This window comes from Heloderma suspectum, chromosome 7 (assembly GCF_057233095.1).
Source record: "Heloderma suspectum isolate Gila_16-S chromosome 7, 16-S_ref, whole genome shotgun sequence".
Classification (NCBI taxonomy): Eukaryota; Metazoa; Chordata; class Lepidosauria; order Squamata; family Helodermatidae; genus Heloderma; species Heloderma suspectum.
In genome coordinates, this window is record NC_139464.1 from 50501385 (window position 1) to 50525967 (window position 24583).

Genomic DNA, 24583 nt, shown 5'->3' on the forward strand with positions numbered 1-24583 from the left:
TGGGCACGTGTAGTCTACGTAGACATTTACGTAGACTACGGCGAAAATAAGGGCAATGCAAATAGCGTTGCCCTTATTTTCGCCGTAGTCTACGTAAATGTCTATGTAGACTACATGTGCCCAAATAAGGAACACAAATGGCGGCGCCCATGGGCGCCGCCATTTGCATACGCGCTTTCCCCCCCCCAAGTCAGCTGTGATAGGCTACATAAACATTTACGTAGCCTATCACGGTGTTTTTTGAAAATCTAGCCGTGATAGGCTACGTAAATCTTTACGTAGCCTATCACTTTTTTTTTTTACACTTGGAAATGGCGGCGGTGACAGCCGGTCGGAAGACCAGCCGCCGCCGCCGCACCGCTGCCACACCACCGCCGGGAGCCACCGCTGCCAGGGACATTCGACCAAGGTAAGTCCCATCCCGGGGGTGGGGCGGGGTGGTGGTGGACCGTTTCTCCACCAATTTTGGGGGGCCGAATGCATTGGCATTCGGCCTCCTGGAGATTCGTGGAGAAATTCTCCGACATCCCTAGCAGAAACCCTTTAACACCATAGACCTGCCTCTATACCTCCACAAGATTTCATGAGTTAAAAAGCTATTGAAACCCTATTTTAGTTTTCCTAAGTAATGTGTAGAAAATGATTGGCAATGTGAAAAATATAATCATCATGTCAAGGTTTACATCTTGTTTACTTCAGTTTCTGTACAGATAACCAAAAGGTGAGGGAGGTATTACCACTTTTCTTCCCATGGTGTAATGCTCCAGGTTCTGAGCTGCAGTTAACAAACTCGACTAATGGAAACAAAGACAGTTTTAACTATTTCTAGATCTGTGCCTCCCAAACAGTGCAAAGTACATGAGAGAATGTGAACCCACATAATTTGGTCAAGTTATCATTTGCATTTGAATCTACATAAATGCATCAAGGAAGCAAGCAGGCTTACTGAAGGGATAGAAGGAAGGACTATAGATAATATTTAATGCAGCTGCTACATAAATTGGCTTATGACAATTCACTATATTCGTATTTTTAAAATATTGGCTCCAAGCAGGGCAGAGACATGCTTACCTATGAGCAATTACCAGTGAAAAGAACAGATGTTGTTCATGAGGGTCATAATGATTGCTTTGTATGATACCATTTAATGACAATGATTGCGTCATTGTAAGAGAGTGAAGAACGTTCTGACTTATATCACGTAAGGAAAGCTGGGATGATAAAAACTACCACATTTTGTAAATTGGTAGTTAGCATTTATATAACACTTTTGAATGTTCAAAACACATAATATTTATTTATTTATTTATTTATTTCTATACCACCCAATAGCCGAAGCTCTCTGGGCGGTTCACAAAAATGAAAACCAAAGAGCACACAATAAAACAATACAAAATATATAAAACATTAAAACCACAATAAATAGTACAACCAGAATAAAACCAGAATAAAACCTAGCAGCAGTGCAGGGATTTAAAATACAGATTTAAAACAGAAAAGCTAAAAGTCTAAAGAGCTAAAATGCCTGGGAAAATAAAAAGGTCTTCACCTGGTGACGGAAAGAATACAGTGTAGGTGCCAGGCGAACCTCACTAGGGAGCTCATTCCACAGCCAGGGTACCACAGCAGAAAAAGCCGTCCTCCTAGTAGCCACCCGCCTCACTTCCTGTGGCAGGGGCTCACAGAGAAGGGCTGCTGAGGATGATCTTACGGTCCGGACAGGTACATATGGGAGGAGGCGATCCTTCAGATAACCTGGCCCCAAGCCGTTAACGGCTTTGTATGTTAATACCAGCACTGTGAATTGGGCCCGGAAATGGACCAGCAGCCAGTGCAGCTGGAAAAGTACTGGCGTAATATGAGCTCGTTGGCAAGTCCCTGTTCACAATCTTGCTGCCCTATTTTGGACCAGCTGAAATTTCCGGACCGTTTTCAAAGGCAGCCCCACATATAATGCATTGCAGTAATCCAGACTAGGGATGTACGAAAGGCACTTACCTTTCGCAGATTATGTTTATGATTGGGGGGGAGGCGTTCCGTCCCTCCCCCCAGAACCCTCGCTGGGGGGGAGGTGCTCCATTGCTCCCCCCCCCCGGAATCCTGGCTGGCCAGCTGTGCTCCGCAGGGATTCTGCGGAGCCGCCAGCTGGCTCCACCAGCAGCCGGACATCCGGCCGCTGGCTAGCAGGGACGAAAATGGCGGAGGCCGTAGACGCCACTGTTTGTGTCCCTGCAGTCAGCCGTGATAGGCTATGTAAATGTTTACGTAGCCTATCACGGCTGACTTAAAAAACAAAACAAAAAACAACGCGCATACGCAAAAGCTACGCTACTTGCGTTCCCTTTATTTTCGCCATCTTAGTCTACGTAAATGTTTACGTAGACTAAGATGTGCCAAAATAAGGAATGCAAATGGCGGCGGCCATGGCCGCCGCCATTTGTGTACACGCGTTGTTTTGTTTTGTTTTAAGTCAGACATGATAGGCTACGTAAACATTTACGTAGCCTATCACGTTTTTTTAAAAAAGCTAGCCGTGATAGGCTACATAAATCTTTACGTAGCCTATTGCTTTTTTTTTTTTTAAACTGGAAATGGCGGTGGCGGCAGCCGGTCGGAAGATCTGCCGCCGCCGCCGGAGCCGCCGCCGGAGCCGCCGCCGCCAGGAAGATCCGCCCAAGGTAAGTCTCATTCTGGGGGGGGCCAGGCCATTCCGCCACAGATTTCGGGGGGCCAAATGCGCTGGCATTCGGCCTCCCCGAGATCCGTGGCGGAATTTTTGTACATCCCTAATCCAGACAAGAAGTTATCAGAGCATGGATAGTTGGTATACCAGCCTAAGCTGATAAAAAGTGCTCCGTGCCACTGAGTTCACCTGTGCCTTAAGTGACAGTTCTGGACCCAAGAGCACCCCCAAACTCCAAACATGATCCTTTAGGGGGAGTGCAGCCCCCTCCAGAACAGGTTGAATATCACCTAGCCAGGTAGACGAACCACCCACTAACAATACCCCCGTCTTGTATGGACTGAGTTTCAGTTCATTGGCCCTCATCCAGTCCATTACTGTGCCCAGGCACTGATTCAGAACAGCCACTGCCTCACCTGGGTTTGATGAGAAAGAGAGGTAGAGCTGGGTATCATCCACATATTGATGGCACCTCAGCCCATACTTCCAGATAACCTCCCCCAGCGGTTTCATGTAGATGTTAAACAGCATGGGGGATAAAATAGAGCCCTGTGGAATCCCATGGCATAATTCCCATGGCACAGAGCAATAATCCCCCAGCACCACCTTCTGAAGTTGGCTATCCAAGTAGGAGCGGAACCACTGCAGTGCAGTTCCTCCAACTCCCAACCCAGACAACCTATCCAGAAGGATACCATGGTTGATGGTATCAAAAGCCACTGAGAGGTCCAGGAGAATCAACAGGATTGCATTCCCCCTATCCCTCTCCTGGCAGAGGTCATTCCACAGGGCGACCAAGGCAGTTTCTGTTCCAAAACCAGGCCTGAAGCCCGATTGAAATGGATCTAGATAATCCGTTTCATCCAAGAGTGCCTGAAGCTGTCCTACAACCACCCGTCCAAGCACCTTGCCCAGGAAGGGGATGTTGGCCACTGGCCTATAATTGTTAACATCCTCTGGGTCCAGGTTATGCTTTTTCAGGAGTGGTCTGATTACCGCCTCTTTTAAAGCAGCAGGCACCACTCCCTCTCTCAAGGAGGAATTTACAACCTCCTGGACCCAGCCGAACATCCCCGCCTTATTTGATTTAATAAGCCATGAAGGAGAAGGGGCAAGCACACAAGTGGTCAATCGGACTTGGCCAAGCACCTTGTCCACATCCTCAGGCCTCAGTAACTGAAAGTTATCCAATAGAACTAGACCAGACAGTGCTCTGAACACCTCTACCAATGGAACTGCATTAATTGTGGTGTCCAATTCATGGCGAATCTGAGCGACTTTATCTTCAAAGTACCTTTCAAACTCATCACAGCGTGCCACCAAGGGTTCCACCATCTCTTTCCCTGGCCCAGAATATAACAACCCATGAACCACTCAGAAAAGCTCTGCTGGACGACACTGAGAAGATGCAGTGCTGGTGGAAAAGAACTGTCTCTTTGCCACCCTCACCGCCACAGAGTAGGCTCAATAGTGAGCTCTTACCTGTGTTCGGTCAGACTCAGCACGAGTTTTCCTCCACCTGCGTTCTAGCTGTCTCCCCTCTTATTTCATTGCCCTCAGCTCAGGTGTATACCAAGGAGCTGGCCGGGCTCTGCTCAGGGGGAGAGGGCGCTTGGGTGTGATTGTGTCAACTGCCCAAGTCATCTCTGCATTCCACAGAGTAACCTGGGCTTTGGCAGGAGCACCAGCCATACCAGCAGGAAAATCCCCCAGAGCCCTCTGGAATCCATCAGAATCCATTAGCCTCTGGGGTCGGACCATTTTAATAGGTCCCCCACCCTTGCAGAGGGGGAAGGCTACCAAGAGTCTAAACCTCAAAAGGAAGTGATCTGACCATGACAAAGGGACAGATGTTAATTCCTCCACTTTCAGACTACCATCCTCCTGCCCAGTCAAGAAAACCAGATCAAGCATGTGTCCTTTTACATGCGTTGGGCCAATGACATGTTGGGACAGCCCCATGGTTGTCATGGCGGCCATGAAGTCCTGAGCTGCCCCAGTTACAGCAGCCTTGGCATGAGAGTTGAGATCCCCCATGACCATCATCCTAGGGGTCCTCAACATTAACATACATTGTCTCTCAGTAATCCTTGCAACAACTCTGTAAAATAATTCCGTATTATTATCCTCAAATTGCAGACAGAGTGGGTTGAGGCTGAGAGAAAGTGGATTGCCTAAGACCATTGAGTACTTGTCAATTCACACAGCTCTCACTGTACTACACCAGCTCTCTAAATCTAGAGCTTCATATTAAATACAATCCCTAACAAGTCGTTGAGGTTTGGACTGTTGTCAGCAGCAGCATTGGCAGCTGAATATATGTTTAAAAACAAGTCTTTAAATTAATAGTCCCCTTTGTATTGCCAGAAAGGAGTTATATGCATTGAGAATAGTGACAAACAAATAAGAAAATGATTTGTTCAACCTTCTAGGTAAAGTTAAAGTGTGAATCCTACAGAGACTGGATTTTCTAGTTTTGCTTTGTCATTTATTGTGGTCAATTTCAATGGAGTTCCCAAAAATATATTTATTTATTTGTTTAAAATATTTCTTGACTGCCTTTCAGGGTAGAAGCCTTGAAAGGGCTTCTCTTGTATTTCTCATTCATGACACCTAGATCCTAATCTAGAGAAGGAGATCTGCATGTGGAAGCAGACTTCTACTCAAGAATCAGGAACTGTAATTTGGATGTGCACCCAAATGCAGGACTTCTCTATCTATGTTGCATTACTTTCAATGGGATACACATTCAGCTAAGCATTGGAATAGACATCCCATCTTTATCCAAATGCTGATCGAAATATATACCACTACTGAAAATAATGCAGTGTGGATGGACAATTTCCACATTCAGGTACATGTCTGATTTATGCTTTCATTTCCTGATACACTCAGATCTCTGTCTGGATTTGGGTGCCAAATGTGTGATCTATGTTCAGTAGACTTCGATATGTAATTACATTCACTTATTGTGTCCAGGTTTCTTTGAACAAGAAATGATATTAATAACAAATAAAGAAATAGGAAAGGACACAACCTCATACAAATAAGAAATATTGTTTTCCTATAAATGGAGCAAATCTGGTGTTTAAATAAATAGCATCAAACAGAGATCCCAAATGTAATGCTGTCAGCATGCCTTCCTGGTCAGTTCTGCTTTTCTAAGAAAAGCAAAGGTCCCCAGCTTTTGCAAGTTCTAACTGGTTACAAGCATTTTATAATAATAGAAGTAAAATGTTTTGGATAGTCATCTTATTTGTCATGTCACTGATACCATTACCAGCACATCATGCCTGCAGATGTAAACTATACTCCCAACCACAGTGGCCCAGTGACAATATACCAGCTTCCTAAGTAGAGTGGCTGAATGAGAAGATGCCAGTTTCAAATAAATCTATGTTGATCAAATATTAAAACCTGTCATTGGATTTACATGATAAAGGATCACAGTCTCTGTGTGTACATTGCCATATGGTTTCTATAATAAGTAGCTGAAAATAGTGATTTTGTTGTGCAGATGAAGTATTACCAAATGCTACACCTGCATTCAGCACCCCCCCCACACACACACACACACATAGAACATTTCTCTTCCCAACTCTTGGGTCTTCATAAAATGTGGAATCTGTTGGGCATAACCATGGGAGGAAATAGTGGGGAGATGTGTAGTGTTCCTTCTTTATTTGGGAGTGTGTGAGAGAGAGGGTTTAATTTGGGCTTATCTTCATATAGTTCCCAGCCTACAGTTGCAGCTGCAAGTCCCCACACTCTATAATTTTAGGTCTGCAGCTCCTTTCCTAGTGCAACTTTGCATAAATCAGAAGTTCCTCTCTCCCATGTATTTTTTTTTTCCTCCTGATGATGAATTCCACTTAACTTTAATGGCACATGCTGGTCATGAAAAAGGAGACCCATCTGCCCATGGCTTCTCTTTGGTTTTCTAGGAGTAGCTTAGAACAATACAGAGCCTTGCCGAAAACCTTCTGATGCATCCCTGAATCCTCTAGTGGCAACTGAAGAATAACTGCCATTTTATAATTTGTGTATGGAGAGAAAATGTTTAATTTGAAAACTGATAACTGAGCCTGATATTGATTACTTGAAAATCACTAGAATCATGTAACTATATGGTTCCTAGAAGTCTTCTGTTTCCACTGTGTATTAGTCTGGGAGTCCTGATCATGTTAAGTTCCAGTCAAACCAGTTTTGTGGGTTGCCAAAGTGAGACAAGGTAACAAATGGATCAGTTTAACACAGGTGATAAATGGATGCAGAAAGAAATGCAAAGATAGCTCATATATCCCTTCAGCTGATCAAAGCAGGCCTTCAGCTTCGTCACAGCTGGTTGTGTACTGGGGTCTGCACAATACATGACATGCCACCCCATAGACCAACAGATTTCTCCAGGCTGGCAGTGCACGTTTTCCCCCTTGGAGCAAGACCAAAGAGCAAAACCAGACTGCTGGATTTTATGGGTGTCTCTCCTAACCTTCACAGCCTGTCATAAGAAAATCACTCCCTTCTCAGGAAGGGGGGGGGCTCTCTTTCACTTCTTATGAGAGAGAAGAACAATATCCTTATCTCAAAGGATAAGATTACTTCAGACAGGCCAAACAGCTGTGGCTGTAGTTGCTTGGTACCAATTAGCTTGTGTGAGAAGCCCGCTAAAAGCTGCCCATTATAGAAGCCTACTTGGGTACTAAAATCTGCCCACTGTGTTAGGCTATGCAGATCTCTATACATTACAAAAAATTACATAGGACACTGTTTCAGTTCACATCTGACTCCTCGCCAGTTCTTCTGGTGTCAAACTCACTATACACTGCATATAAGAATTAAAAATATCCTCAAGAAAAATTGGGATGTTGAGGCTAGTCTGTTGGGAGGTATTTAATCCTATGTGCCTGGTCAGCACTGGTTCCAGGTTTTTGAGGGCCCTTGGGCAAGCCACCCTCAATGGGTCCCCTCCCTCAGTGAGTCTACCATCTCACCATCATTGTCACTAGCTGCTATTGCTCCTTATCCTCTTTCTCATCATAGAATCATAGAATAGTAGGGTTGGAAGGGGCCTACAAGGCTATCAAGGCTGCTCATTGCTACCACTTGCATGCTTGACAGGCAAAGAGCCAACGAGCAAGTAGGCAGTGACTGCTCCTCCTTCTCACCATCACCATTGTCTGGGCCAGAATGAGAGGCAGGTGAACAAGCAGCCTGCAATGGTGAAGAGGAGGAACAACTCCAGGGGGCACACCCTGCTGGGATGTGGGCTCTTGGCAAGTACTCATGATGTCTACCTTTGATGCTGGCCCTATACATGGTCACTAGTAATGAGAACTGAGGGCTAGTGGCTAGAACTTTAGGGTGCCTAAGGATATTTTGCACATGCCTTCTGAATGAAAGTGGCTTGCTATACATCAGGCCTTTAACAAAGGGTTCAGATTTACCCATCCTGCTCAATAGTTCATTGAATGGCCAGGTAGTCTCATTGACATTTAAACACAAAAACAAAAATGGATCCCAACATCCCACCAAGCACAAGCTTTGTGCCTTCCATTGTGAATAAATACAAATAAGAAACTGCTCCACTGCCAAGCCAGCTCTGGTTTAAGCAAGAGGCCACAGAGATAATAGATTTTGTTAGTCATTTCTATAAACATGAGCTTTTCTGTTATTATGTGAGATAAATTATTTTGCTTGTACTGAGAGGAGAGGAGAGAAGAACTGATGTTACAGTGAAATCCCTGGTAATTACATTGGCACCAGAGTTTACAAATACTTGTGAGGGTAAGAACACTGGATGGTGAATTTTTGAACAGGGATCTCAGAAGCTGTGAAATATCTCCACTTTTCTGAAATCACCAGATGGTCTCTGCTTCAGCTCTAGAGAATTGATAACCACTGCAGTTGTGAACAAGCATTCTGAGAAAGGCCAAAGTGAATATCAATCTATTGACATCAATCTATAGATTGATTTCCATGCAGGCTTGATCAGATGCTATGAATGTGTCATAGCATATATTGTTGTGTAAAGCAATCAGGAAAATGATGGAGCCAAATACGTTACCTGGCTGATGAGTAACTGGTTTCCCAATTGGCGCTGGTAATATTACAGATCCAGAAGACAAGGCTTCCATTTTTACTGACCTTCTGCCTTGTGGAAATGAAGAATGCCTAACCACAGATGGACGCTGTGATAACCGATGATTTGCTGCACTTTTCCTTTGGTAGATCTGCACACGCTTTTCAGCCCCATAAATAGATAAGCCTCTACCTACCAGAAAGGAAAAAGTAATAGTTTGTAGGACACAAGTTTTGCATAACTATACGAACATTGACATAGATTTAAAAGGGATTCAAATGAATCATTTGAAAGGAGCCAATAAATGTGTACATTTTACACTAATCTAGATTCATGATTTAAAGCCAAAATCTTATTCACACTTACCTAGGGGTAAACCCTATTAAAGTCAATGGGGCTTACTTCTGAGCAGACATGCATAGGATTGCACTGTACATTTGCAAATTTCTCAAAAGCATTACTTAGGAAATTTCTGTTTCCCATTAATCTTAAGAAAAAACATCATACGTACTAATAGTGAATTCTATTCTCCAAATGCTAGTCCTTGTATTATGTTGCTATATTGTATATTTAAGGTTTTAATTTTTTACACCTCCCAGAGAGCTTTGCTAATTGGGCAGTATAGAAATGTAATGAATGAATGAATGAATGAATGAATATGGAACCATCCATGTGCAGAGGGAGGTATTAGCAGGTTTGGGAGAACACCAAAGTTTGCAGCAGCAAAAAAAAAACCTTTAAAGAAAAATATCCCAAAGGGCAGGGGCAAAATCTGTAACATCCCAATGAGGACTGAGCATGCCCAGTGGCTAAGGAGTGCTGGCTGGCTGACTGTTAGTGGGGGGAACAGAATGGAATATCATGGAAGAGAGCATGACCTGCTGACAGGATGCATAGCTAGCTAGAACCCAGAAGACGAGCACTCCACAGTACAACATTTTGTTGCAGAGCCTCCTTGCAGAAAGCTAGAAGTGTTGCATTCATTAGATTGAACAAGCAGCTGTTCAATCTGTGCAAACTGTAGGCCACAAAATCAGGATTAAAGCAGAATTCGCCTCCAATCCTGTTGTTCAGCCCCAACATGGAGAAAGGTAACATCTATCATACTGCTGTTGTCCCAAGGGGGCATCATCGACCAGCAGCTGAGGTGGCAAAATCCAGTCTTTCATTTGTCACCAGTGTTGGTACAGTTAAGAAGCAATCCATTCCCAGGATTTGAAGAAAGGGCCTATCCAGCCCTCCATCACTGCTGGTGGTGGTGGTGGTGTAGGAGAACATCTGTTGACAGCAGGCAAGAGAGGGGCCAAACCTTCCACCTGCTGATGGCTCTGGGGCAGGAGCCCTGAGTCCCACACAGCAAAGGGGGGCCCCCAAATGCAGCAGGGCTGGCTTAATACATTTTGAAATGAGTGGACTAATACATATTACCATCTAAAGAGGGAAGGCTCCATAAGACCATTAGGTCTACAAGTGCAAAGTTATCTAACTGCATTACAGCACAGATGGCAACTAGCGGGATCAGGGTGCTGGTTTTATCAGGTGATACCAATACTGCAACAATAGTCAAGATTTTAAAGGGCAGAGACAGTGTATGGTTTTGTCAAAGTATTATCTGAATATTCATGGTTGTCAGCCCCGATAGAATTATTACATTCCTAATCCTCTCAATAAATAATGTTCTCTGGGGCGGATTACAAATGGTTAAAAAATGGAAATGCCATAGAACAGTTAAAATATAAAATACAATACAAATATTTAAAAGAATAAAATACAATATAATGCAAAACAATAAACACAGGAATAGATAAAACAGCCATAATAACCTAGTACTATGAATACCTTTTCACCTGATCACCTATTTACACTGTCAATTGAGAGGGAAGCAATGTTTAATTGCAAATCACTCTGAGGGACCATTCCACATGTTCCTTAATTTTTCTTGGCAGATTTAACAAACACTGAAGAGGTTTAGAATTAAATCTGAAAAGAATGTATTGCTGTAGTCAATCACAGAGTGCCATGGCTACAATGTAATTAATTGTTTTAAAGAAATTTAGATTTACAGCTTCATCTTCACTTGATTCATAATCATATAAAAGACCAATTGAATTGTTTTGCACATGAGAAAGCATAAAGTACACACAGGCAACTTTGATTTTAATAGCTGCAAATATTTCATTGTTGTTGTTGTTGTTGTTCAGTCGTTCAGTCGTGTCCGACTCTTCGTGACCCCATGGACCATAACACGCCAGGCCTTCCTGTCCTGCGCTCTCTCCCGGAGCGTGCTCAAGTTCATATTCATTGCATCCGTGATGCTATCTAGCCATCTCATCCTCTGCCGTCCCCTTCTCCTTTTGCCTTCAGTCTTTCCCAGCATCAGGGTCTTTTCCAGGGAGTTTTCTCTTCGCATTAGGTGGCCAAAATATTGGAGCTTCAGCTTCATTATCTGTCCTTCCAATGAGCACTCAGGGTTGATTTCCTTTAGGATGGACTGATTTGACCTCCTTGCAGTCCAGGGCACTCGTAAGAGTCTTCTCCAGCACCACAGTTTGAAAGCATCAATTCTTCGGCGCTCAGCCTTCCTTATAGTCCAGCTCTCACAGCCATACATTACTACTGGGAAAACCATAGCTTTGATTAGACGGACCTTTGTCGGCAAGGTGATGTCTCTGCTTCTTACTATGCTGTCTAGGTTGGCCATAGCTTTCCTCCCAAGGAGCAAGCGTCTTTGAATTTCATGGCTACAGTCACCGTCTGCGGTGATCTTGGAGCCCAAGAAAGTAAAATCTGTCTCTGCTGCCATTTCTTCCCCTTCTACATGCCAGGAAGTGATAGGGCCAGATGCCATGATCTTAGTTTTTTTAATGTTGAGTTTCAAACCAGCTTTTGCACTCTCCTCTTTCACCCTCAACAAGAGGCTCTTGAGATCCTCTTCGCTTTCTGCCATTAGGGTGGTATCATCTGCATATCGGAGGTTGTTGATAATTCTCCCGGCAATCTTAATTCCGATCTCTGATTCATCTAACCCGGCATTTCTCATGATGTACTCTGCATATAAGTTAAATAAGCAGGGTGACAATATGCAGCCTTGTCGTACTCCTTTCCCAATTTTGAACCAATCGGTTGTTCCATCTCTGGTTCTTACTGTTGCTTCTTGACCCTCGTACAGGTTTCTCAGGAGACAAGTAAGGTGGTCTGGTACTCCCATCACTTTAAGAATTTGCCACAGTTTGTTGTGATCCACACAATCAAAGGCTTTAGCGTAGTCAATGAAGCAGAAATAGACGTTTTTCTGGAATTCTCTTGCTTTGTCCATGATGCAGCGAATGTTGGCGATTTGATCTCTAGTTCCTCTGCCTCTTCTAAACCCAGCTTGTACTTCCGGTAGTTCTCGGTTCACATACTGCTGAAGCCTAGCTTGTAGGATTTTGAGCACCACCTTGCTGGCATGTGAAATGAGCGCAATGGTGCGGTAGTTTGAACACTCTTTGGCGTTGCCCTTCTTTGGAATTGGAAAGTAAACTGACCTTTTCCAGTCTTGTGGCCACTGTTGAGTGTTCCAGATTTGTTGGCATATTGAATGCAGCACTTTAACAGCATCATCTTTTAGGATTTTAAATAGCTCGGCTGGAATACTGTCATCTCCGCTAGCTTTGTTGTTACTAATGCTTCCTAAGGCCCACTTGACTTCACTCTCGAGGATGTCCGGCTCAAGTTCAGTGACCGCACTATCATGGCTATCAGGGACATTCAAATCTTTCCTGTATAGTTCTTCTGTGTATTCTTGCCACCTCTTCTTAATCTCATCTGCTTCTGTTAGGTCCCTGCCTTCTTTGTCCTTGATCATGCCCGTCTTTGCACAAAACGTTCCCTTGAGATCTCCAATTTTCTTGAAGAGATCTCTAGTCTTTCCCATTCTGTTGTTTTCCTCGATTTCTTTGCATTGTTCATTGAAGAAGGCCTTCTTGTCTCTCCTTGCTATTCTCTGGAACTCTGCATTCAGTTGGGTATATCTTCCCCTTTCTCCCTTGCTTTTTGCTTCCCTTCTTTCGTGAGCTACTTGTAAAGCCTCATCAGACAGCCACTTGGCTTTCTTGCATTTCTTTTTCTTTGGGACGGATTTCGTTGCTGCCTCCTGAACAATGTTACGGACCTCCGTCCATAGTTCCTCAGGCACTCTGTCTATCAGGTCTAATCCCTGAAATCTATTCCTCACCTCCACTGTATATTCATCAGGGATATGATTTAGGTCATACCTGAACGGTTTAGTGGTTTTCCCGACGTTCTTCAATTTAAGCCGAAATTTTGCAAGAAGCAGCTCATGATCTGAGCCACAGTCAGCTCCAGGTCTTGTTTTGACTGACTGTATGGAGCTTCTCCATCTCTGGCTGCAAAGGACATAATCAATCTGATTTCGATATTGACCATCTGGTGACGTCCATGTGTAGAGTTGCCTCTTGTGTTGTTGGAAAAGAGTGTTTGCTATGATCAGCATGTTCTCTTGGCAAAACTCTATTAGCTTTTGTCCTGCTTCATTTTGTACACCAAGGCCATGCCTGCCTGTTATCCCGGTGATTTCTTGACTTCCTACTTTAGCATTCCAATCCCCTATGATGAAGAGGACATCTTTTTTTGGTGTTAGTTCTAGAAGGTGTTGTAGGTCTTCATAGAACCGATCAACCTCAGCTTCTTCGGCCTCAGTGGTTGGGGCATAGACTTGAATTACTGTGATGTTGAATGGTTTGCCTTGGATTCGTACTGAGATCATTCTATCATTTTTAAGATTGTACCCCAGTACTGCTTTTCCCACCCTTTTGTTGACTGTGAGTGCTACTCCATTTCTTCTAAGGGATTCTTGCCCACAATAGTAGATATGATGGTCACCTGAATTAAATTCACCCATGCCTGTCCATTTTAGTTCGCTGATTCCCAAGATGTCGATGTTCAATCTTGCCATCTCATGTTTGACCACCTCCAGCTTACCTTGATTCATTGATCTGACATTCCAGGTTCCTAAACAATATTGTTCTTTACAGCATCGGATTTTCTTTTCACCGCCAGACACATCCACAGCTGAGTGTCCTTTCGGCTTTGACCCAGCCGCTTCACTCTTTCTGGCGCTACTTGGAAATACCCTCTGCTCTTCCCCAGTAGCATATTGGACACCTTCCGACCTGAGGGGCTCATCTTCCGGCGTCATCTCTTTTAGCCTTGTGATACGTTCCATGGGGTTTTCTTGGCAAGAATACTGGAGTGGGTTGCCATTTCCTTCTCCAGTGGACCACATTTTGTCAGAACTCTCTGCCATGACCTGTCCGTCTTGGATGGCCCTGCACGGCATAGCTTATGGCTTCACTGAGTTACGCAAGCCCCTTCGCCACAACAAGGCAGTGATCCCTAAAACTTGCATTGCAATCTTACACATCTTACACTCAGAACTACTCAGAACTAAGCTCCACTGAGTTCAGTGGGATTTATTCCCAGATGAGCGGGTATAGGTTTGCAGCCTTAACTACTTTGCCCCGCCCCCTTTCCCCATAACGTTATGATTCCATTCCTTTCCGTAAGTTGTACCCAATGTTAGTCTCACTTAAGTCCCATTCAGTTCAAAGGGTCTACTCCAAGCAGGACTAACACTGAATACAACCTCATATAGCTTTATCAGCAGAATATTTTAAAACCCAATGATAATTGTACACTATTTTAAAAAACGATTATAACTGTACAATACATGGGTCAAATAAACATGGGGCATAATTGTTAGAGCAGGAAGGCAAGGGAAGGTGTTGCTGAGAAGTGTTTCGAACCCTTTTTCTCAAAAAACATTTAATGAAGGACTCCATTTATTGAGTGTTAACATCAGATAAATGTTAGAGGTGAAACTAGGATCTGATCCATTCCTTTTTAAAGGGTATACTATGTTTGTGAAAGTTCTGTACTGCAAAAGTGTCTTGTAATGTGATCTAGCCCAAGGAAACTACTATTCAGAGAGAGAGAGAGAGAGAGAGAGAGAGAGAGAGAGAGATGAAATGTAAAATGGATGATGTATTGTAGCAGAAAATGTAGAGTCAAAAGAACAGTTAAGAATTTGGGGCCTCAGACCCCACCTTTGCCTTGTATTCAGTTGGGACACTGGGCAACTTAGTTGCCTTGATTTTAGTCCAGGATTCTGCAACAGTAGTCAGCCAAATGCCACTGGGAAGGTTACAAGAATGAGGGCACTAACATTCCCCTGTAGTTTGTTCCTAGCACCTGATAGACAGGGAAAAAGTTGTAGGGGTGTGTGTGTGTTTTGTATGCACAAGTGTATGTGCGCATGAGTTATTGACGAGAGAGAGAGAGAGAGAGAAAGTACACGGGCTGGAGCTTAACAACAGAGAGGGCCAAAATATTTATCTTCCAGCGGCATACAACAAATGGAAGTTGTATGCCCATGGAAATTGGCAAATCACTCAGGAGATGCTCTTTTACATAGCCCAGTTGGAGTGCATGGGACATTTCCCAAAATGGCCAGAATGCACATGTGGAAGTCCCCAAGGAAGCCAGAGAGTCTAAGAGCATTTCTACACCAGCCTAAAATCCTGCAACTTTACTGGGGCTCTCTGCTTCCATTTTAAATGCAGGATCACAAATGCAGGATTCCCTCCCCCACTCCCCCCCCCCTTATCTGCATGTTCTGTATGTTTCATTATGCAGCCACTAGATGGCATGTGGTCTAGCTCCTCTTATTGTGGGATTTCCTCTTTTTATGAAGGAACTCAACCCATGGTAATTTGATAGCTCATTATCTCCAATCTTTTAAAAAATGGGATAAAGGTCATTTAGCATGGGAGACACCCTGGAGGTTGATGACATCATGTAAAGAATCCGCAAACTTTCGTGAGTACCCAATCTCAATAGCAGAATAAAAGCCCCATGTGGAGAAGCCCTAAGTGCTGCTCTGCAGCAGAAAGCATTCTTGTCTTCACCCACCCCAACTGTCTACGCTCCACTGTGGCTCCTAAAAATCCCTAATTAGAATTTTTCCAATTTGGCTTACCACATAGAGTTCTCAATGCCCATTTATGCTTAACACATTGATCTACACAGTATGCCTGGCATAGGGATGTACGAAAGTCCTTTTCATGGATTCTGTTCATGGGGGGGGAGGCGTTCCGTCCCTCCCCCTGGAATCCTCAATGGGGGGGAGGCAATCTGGTCCTCCCCCACGGAATCCTTGATGGCCAGCTGTGCTCCACGGCGGCTCCGCAGAGCAGCTGACCAGGCCCAGGCCAGGGCCGTCCGCAGCCAGATTTCCAGCCGTGGAGGGCTCTGGGTTAAAAAAAAAAAACAAAACGCATATGCAAATGGCAGCGGCTATGGCTGCCGCCATTTGCGTTCCTTATTTTCCGCTGTCTTACTCTACATAAATATTTACGTAGCGTACTGGGCGCTATTTGCGTTCCCCTTTCTTGTCTTCGTCTTAGTCTATGTAAATATTTACGTAGACTAAGACGGCGAAAAATAAGGATCACAAATGGCGGCGGCCGTAGCCGCCATTTGCGTACTTTTGTTTGTTTGTTTGGTTTTGTTTTTACCCAGATGTGATAGGCTACGTAAGTCTTTATGTAGGCTATCACGTCTATGGGAGGGGGGGAAAGAAAAAGACACAGACTGCAAATGGTGGTGGCGGCGGCGGCAGCTGGTCGGGAGACCAGCCACCGCCGCCGCTACCACCGCTGAAGCCGCCTCTGGAGCTGCCGCCGTCCGGAACATCCACCCCAGGTAAGTCTCGTCCCAGGGGGGATCCACGGGGGGTGGGGCGGTGGCAGGCTGTTCCACGATGGATTTCAGGGGGCCGAATGCACTGGCATTCGGCCTCACTGAGATCCGTCGCGGAATTCTCTGACATCCCTAGCCTGGCATAAACATCAGTTCCATATGTTTCTCTGAACAAAGGACATATTTTGCCCATAAAATGGTTCTTATGTTATAGTACATTCAAATTGATTATATGTAAGCCACTCTGGGAGCCTTTTTGGCTAAGGAGAAGCATAAAAATACATCAAATAAATAAATATATTTAATACATTTTAAAATGAAATCATCAAAAGGATATAGTGCAGAAAACCTCATAGAAATGTTGCTAGAAACATATCCTGCATTCCTTAACCGGAGAAATATGGGTCTTAAATAACTAAGAGAGGTTGCGCTGGTTAAGTACGGAAGCATGAAGGCTATCAGTGGAACATTCTCCACACTAATCCAGGATTTGACCTAAATTTCTCCAGTCAATTTTGGATTGACTCAAATACTTCAGATTAATCTTTTTCATTCAGCATTTTAATGCTGCGACCAAGAGGTTTGTGGGTTTGCACAGTTTACACACCATTCCCTTTTTGTTACTCGTTGAACATTTGGATTAGAAGGAAACTGAAAAGTTACCTTTTGGTATTCATTGAACACTTGGTTTAGAAGGAAATTGAAAAATTCCTTCAGGCTGCAGAGCAGAGAGAGAAAAGGGAAACAGGCCCACTCCATCGACCTTTGGCTCCTCCTCTCTCTAGTTTGGAATAGCTTCCATCCCAGCTGTTCAGAGAGAGGGGATTTTGAAGAACTGCTGCCTGGGTTTGTTTGTTTTCTTCTGCAGTCCTCAAACTCCCCCCCCCCCTTTCCTGTCATGTCTTTTAGATTATAAACCAGCAGGCAGGACCTGTCTTGTTGTTAATTGATCTGTAACCTGCTCTGGGAGTCTTTTCAGCTGAAGGGTGAGGTAAAAATGTTTTACACAAACAAACAAATAAAAGCAGCAATGTAAAAGTGCTTACACTTTTTTTGCATAATGAATATATTAAATAATAGTTTTATTGGTTCTTTGTTACATTAAAGGAGAATTCATACATGAGGACTGGAGGCTAACCTTACTGGCAAGGGTTACAAGTCAAGTATTAGATAATTCTACTCCAGTGTATAAGTGGTTTCTGTAATAATATATGGAGCTAGATATGTTAAAAAGGTAAAGGTGTCCCCAACCAGTCGTGTCCGACTCTAGGGTGCGGTGCTCATCCCCGTTTCTAAGCCGAAGAGCCAGCGCTGTCCGAAGACGCTTCCGTGGTCATGTGGCTGGCATGACTGAACACCGAGGTGCACGGAACGCTGTTACCTTTCCCGCCGAGGCGGTACCTATTTATCTACTTGCAATTTCTTGCTTCTACATGTAATCCAACTGAGACACTCGATCTAGTGCAAATTGGATATAGAACTGAATCAGACTATTGGTCTACCAGGCCCAGTACTATGTATTCTGGCCAGCAAGAGCTCTCCAAAATCTCAGGCAGTGGTCTTTTTGAACGGCTACTTGAGAACCTTTAACTGGAGGTAGTCGAGTTTGGATTAGGCATCTAACAAAACATGCAATCTACAACTGCGCAATGGCCCCTACATTTTCAGATCTGCACATCGGAACTAGACAAAAGGTGTTCTGCAGTCACAACAATCCAGCCAAGATAGCATCATGACTCCCTCCCTATAAAAAGAGATGATTCAATCATTCATAATTTAACACAGAGCTCCTATTAAACTGGGCTTCCTTCAACAGATGCCGTGATGGAACTGGAGTGATCTGTTACAGCCATTTGATGTGACTGTTCTACATTAATTAAAGAAGAAAATACTTGTTCAATCAGTTCTATAGTTAAGAAAATAATCAACTAATCTGGAGCTGTTTGAGTTGCTTGAAAATAGTCATAAAATAACTTTGCTCAAATAAAAACAGAAGCCTGGGGCTACTGCTAAAGTCAGTGATAGCAGAACATAAAGCACCTATCTCCATCTCTAAGATACCAGACCGCACTGCTGATGGGTCAGGTAAGAGACATGCTGAACCTCAACAGTTAGATCAGACATTCCAGCTGATTGAGAACCTGGAACATTGCGGGTAACAGTTGCCAGGGAGCAGGGACTAGCCTTCTCGATCTAAGGTTTGAAAAACCTGAACAATAGCTAACTAATCTAAGATAGCACAAACAAGAGGAGCTTCAAAAATGATTTCTGATAAAATAGGCTCCCTCCTGCACACCATCCTTTTGTGGTCAGCTGGGTGCTTTTAACAATGTGACATAATCAGCAGTAGAAATATTAGGATCTAAAAATACATCCATGCAGAATGGGGTATTAGTGTGCATGTGGTAAGAAAATTCCAATCTGGTCTAAGACGCAAAATTGGGATGATTTTTTAAAGCAGTATTGTATGAGAAAATTCACTCATGCAGTTTATAGAACACATTTAAACACCTGCAAAAGTGGTACTATTTTAAGGAAATAAACACTGCACATTGCATGAAATGGGAAGAGGGCCTATATTGTATCCTTCATACACATCAAGAGTTAAGGAGGTAATTTCTAGTGGACAAAAAAGCCCACTGGATTTTTTCCAAGTGCTCCCTTGCAATCCCCTCCAATACATTTCCATTCCCCCCCCCCTAGCTTCAACCCCAGTTCTGTGCATCAATGTGCAACAGATCTTCTAAGGGACACTGGTAGGGATCAGAGAACCCTAGAGGAACAGAAAAGATCATGGCAAATAAAAGGAAAAACGTTCCTCACCTAAAATGTTCAGTGGAAGCGACTTCCTTAAAGTGGGTCTGCCCCTAGCCTCAATCCAAAGATCTGCACTTGCAGTAACAAGCTGTATGCATTCCTCAGTACGTAAAAATATTCTCTGCTGAACAGATGGTTGGCACACACAGCTTTGATAATATGGATCACCAGCTGGTGAGAGGAAGGTACCCATAATAACTCCCTAACCCAACCAGCTGATTCGTGTTGTAAAGACAGACAACATCGACCATCTGTTTGGCTGTGCACACATGGTGAAGGATCCCCCCACCCCCACCCATGCAGTTATTTTTTGGCATATCTGCAACTGCATGTAAAGGAGTGCCTTTGCTGGACTGGAGTGCATCTGATGTGAGGGAAAGGGCTGTAAATATACTCAATATTATAGATCACAAAAATTCCTGCACTCTATAGGTTTCAGGCACACAATCACAGAAGCCATTACCCCTGTTTTGACCTATAAATTCTCCAGGTTCAGCTGCAGTACAGTGCATGTTTCTCAAGGCATTTGCACATGGATGCAAAGCTAGCCCACAGTTGTCCCATATAAACTTACTAGAATGATATTATCTTAAAATGAACTGTATGTTATGGGAGACATAGGATTGAAGCACCCCTAAAGTAGCAGCCACATGTCTCTCTGTCCCATCCATTACATGCAATAACCATGCAATAGTACTGTGCATTTCCCTCCTCGAGATAATGCACAAGATTGTGATGTCATGACATGGATAAGTATTAGTACACATTATGTGTCAGAAGCTGTAAGACTGGAACTGGGAACCCCCAGTCCTGTGTTGACAGCTGCCCCATGCAGTGAGCCACCATGGCTACAGGCTGGAACATTTCCCTAAGCAGTAAATGGAGCTAATTCCCAAGCACTGGAGTAACTCCACTCAGAGGTGTTTCATCTCTGATATTATGGATGGGGAAGAAGACAACATGTGAGTGCCAATTTCAGCCACAGCTCCCTATGGCCCTAACAGTACAGTCCTATGAAAATCTACTTAGGAGAAAGAGCCACTGAATTTAATGGGTCTTACTCCCAGGTCAGTATGTATAGAGCTGCAACCTTCAATATTAAGGGTGGAATTAAACATGATTAGCTGATGCTTATGATCCAAGTACCCAAACCTTAACATAGACAGCAACATATACATGAGTGGCTAAATAATTTGACATCAGTCCTCAAACAATGCTTTACACTAACTGCATACTAAAAGCTATTCAATTAAAATTATAATCTCATAAAGCAAAGTCCTAGTTAAAACGTGCAGCATTTCAGCTTGTTTAAGTGCCCCCCAAAGTCAACAGATTTTGGATCAAGTCCAGTCAATTAAGTACAAGAGCCCAGGTTTTATAAAATCATGATGGTATGCAGAAACAGAAGTGGTTTGCAAAATTGTTATTGCACAGGGTAATGGAACAATTGTAAAGCTGTAGTCAATTATTTGTGTCCTTAAGTTTCAGTCCTAAAACTTACTCAAAAAACTGTCTGTTGGGAGCTTGGTTGCCCACCAGGGTGCTCTGAACCCATTTAGTGCAGGTTCTGAGGTTAAACAGGACTGAATTTACAAACAAGTAGCTAGTTTCTGTGACTAACAGGGCAATCATATGCATGTTTACTCAGAAGTAACTCCCTTGTGTTCAATGGAACTTACATCCAGGTAAGTGTGCATTAGCTGCATGGTGTGCAAACTTACCTGGGAGTAAATCCCCTTGAATACAGTGGGACTTACGTCTGAGTCAACATGCATAGGATTATGCAGTGTTGCTGCAAATAATTCCATCTGCTATGCATGTTGCTCCTGGAAACCATTCCTTAACAGCAAAAGAAAATATTTTTAAAACTACTAATGTCTGAAACAAGGATTAGTGCTAATCAAGATCATGCTGATATATCCAAAATATGTCACTGCTTATCTAAACCAAGCCTACCTTGAACACTCTCTAAATCAGAAACAGCTTTGCTCTGACTTGGAAAAGATGTCAGGTTGTGGCATGTTTTATAACAACCTCCCCAGTCCTCACTAAGGACAAAGAGAAGGGAGAAGCCAACATTATATTGGGCCCTTCAAGCAATTTTTTTTCAAGGAATAGCAGAAAGAGCTAGAATTAGATCACAACAAAACAGTGGCCTGCAGCAAATTTGTGCCTTCCCCATGGAAGCCCCATGGCCTGCTTTTTAGAGAAAAGGGATTGGAACTCTGATGTAATTTCTTTCTCCCACCCATCGTGCAAGGCTAATGTGTGGAGAACTGTACTAGTAAGTAAAAGATGAAGAAGAAAGCATTTAAAGTCCTTACAGTGGATTTTAGTGTTTTCTATTTAATGTGACATTGGATATATGTGTAACCTACCAAGAGGCAATATTGAAAGCATGCACTATGCAACATTCAAGATGATGGGAGGGCTTACTTTCTACATCTACAGGAAATTACTATGCATATTTACTCAGAAGTAAGCCTGAGTTCAATTAGAAGTAAGTGTGTATAGGATTGCAGCTCTTTTTGTTCTGGTATGGGCTAAAGCAGGAGTGGGGGACTTGTGGATCTCCAGATGTTGTTCTAGCCTCAGTCAGCATGGCCCATCATTACGGATCATGCAAGTTGTATTCCAGCAACATCTGAGGGGCCACTCATTCCCCACCCCTGTACTAAATTATGCATGGTGTGGAGAATATGGACAGGGAGACATTTTTCTCCCTCTCTCAAAATACTAGAACCCAAGGTCATCCCACGAAGCTGATTGTTGGGAGATTTAAGACAGATAAAAGGAAGTACTTCTTTACACAGTGCATAATTAAACTATGGAATTCTCTACCACAGGATGTAGTGATGGCCAGGAATTTGGATAGTTTTAAAAGGGGGTTAGACAAATTCCTTGAGGAGAAGGCTATCAATGGCTACTAGTCTTGATGGCTATGTGCTACCTCCAGTATCAGAGGCTGTGAGCCTATGTACACCAGCTGCTGGGGAACATGGGTGGGAGGGTGCTGTTACATTCATGTCCTGCTTGTGAGTTCCTGGTCAACAGCTGGTTGGCCACTGTGTGAACAGAATTCTGGACTGGATGGATCCTTGGTCTGATCCAGCATGGCTCTTCTTATGTTATTATGTTCTAAAGCAAGCAAGAATACTACAGCTCTGGCAATGTTACTTTAAACAAAACGTTAAAATTAGGATTGCTTTATGAAATTTAGAATGATAAAGTAGTCTGAACTAGATTATTATAACATATACAGGTAATAGTATTAGTGCTGTGACTGTGGTCAGAATCTAAGGCTGTATTCTCATGGATACTTACTAAGATGCTAGTCCTATTAAACTCAGTGGGAATTACTTCTAGGTAAACATGCATTAGGCAGCGTAGGTCTTTTAATGCAATAAATGGAGTTCTTCATTTATAGTGCAAAGTACAAAAATATCTTGGGGATGTACTTTTGATGAGAGGACATTTCCCTAACATTCACACCTGAATAGGTGTTATTGCCAGCTGAGCAATGGGTTTTTGCATTCTGGTCACTAAGGTTAAAATCTGTTGAACTAGTGTCCAAATGTAAATCTGAAAAAGCTAATTGTTTTGGTAGCATGAAAGCATGTTGCACTAAAAGTTGAAATCTAGAACTTGAGTTATCTGTGGAGGGAAACATCTTTTGGTTAAAAGATACTGATATTGAATTGTAATTGAGCTAACTTGTCTTGAAAGTCTTAATATAAAATAAACAAATAGATCTTCAGTTCAGAATCTATATATACCCTTTGACCCACCAGTCAGAGAAAAAATGTATATACTTGTCTTTTGTGGAAAGAGGTAAGTGCACTTTTTAAAAAAAAGATTAAAAAAGAAGAAGAAATAAGGCAATCACTAGTTTAATACTTTGCCTACATTGCGGTCCTGAACACTAGTCTTGTGGGCTGTTTTTCAAATGTGCATTGACGTGTCAGTGGGTAAGGTGCTGCAGGTATAACTGATTCCATCACACTAATGATGCACAGCAGATGGTCAATTTAGTGGACTGAGGGAATTACTGATAAACCTGCTGATCCATAGAAATGATCTTCACTCTTTTAAGCCTGAGCACAGTAAGCTTTCAAGTGTTATTGGCAATGCAGAGGTAGCAAAAAAGAATTGCACTTCTAAAAGTTCACTCTCACATAACCTGCCTCAGGCAGTATATTCAAATAAGCAAGCTACAGGCAGGTAAGAATGTAGACAGATGATGAAATAGCACCAATACTTATGAAATTCACAAATTACAGACAGTGGAAAAATACACATTTTCACTGCTAGCGATACTTGTTTTAAGTCAGGCACTATTTGTGATTAATAGTGAGATATATTTTGAGTTGATGTCCTGCTTTTGTGCCTGTGTAATCAGAATTCATCAGACCAGGCTGGTGAGGCCAGTACCTGCTGCTGGCACATGCTCAGAACTTGATTACTTTTACCCCAACTCAAACCCTCTTCAGACAATAACACTGATGTATGTATGTATGTATGTATGTATGTATTACATTTCTATACCCACAGATCTGAATTTCCCACAGATCTGCCTAGAAAAAAAAGTGCACCATAGCAGCCAATGGTCTGGATCAAACTGTGCCCCCTTTAAGCCCTTTGGTGGAGATTGGAACTATCATCACCACAGCCTGGCCCTAAATATAAAGATTCCATTGAGCAATCTGGAGGGAGCTGTCCATGGGCTGGCAGATCCTGCGGCTGATTTGAGATTCCAGGCCAAACTAGAGTCTGCAGATGTGTAACTTCCTTCTGATTTTTTTCTATTCATGCCATCTTGAACGACAGGAGGAGGGGTTAACTCTTTCCCTGTCAGCTGTTTTCCCATTCAAAATGCTGACACTGTTTTGCATTTTACCAGACAACAACACTGGACTCATTAATATGACTTTGGTTCTTGTTTTACACATCAAGGTTATATGCCCCTGTTCTGAAAAGCAAAGAAAGTGAGCTGCTTTATCATTTTACCATTAAATGAGCAAGAGGATGCACTAGACTGAGTGAGGAATGGAACTCTTCACCTGAACATAGCAGAACCAGGAAGCAAAGCTAGTCAAGGCACCTGTAATAGTCTTACCCTCAGGCAGCTGTATTCATGGGGGTACAAGTCAGCTCCTTCTGCAGAGGCAGAGAGCCTATTCACATGGCCACTTGACCTTTAGTAGCAATGAGAAAATCCCTGATTCTCAATCCTTGGCAAGATG

General features: G+C 43.1%; 1 protein-coding gene across 1 annotated transcript in view; it reads right to left on the reverse strand.

Annotated features, from left to right (window-relative positions):
* Nucleotides 1-24583, reverse strand: part of ANO4 (anoctamin 4) — a 183989-nt gene that overhangs the window by 154974 nt on the left and 4432 nt on the right. Inside the window, exon 2 of the mRNA XM_084811771.1 lies at nt 8748-8954. Within this exon, the coding sequence (XP_084667897.1) occupies nt 8748-8817 (70 nt within the window). The 5' untranslated portion in view covers nt 8818-8954. The remainder of the gene's footprint in view (nt 1-8747; nt 8955-24583) is intronic.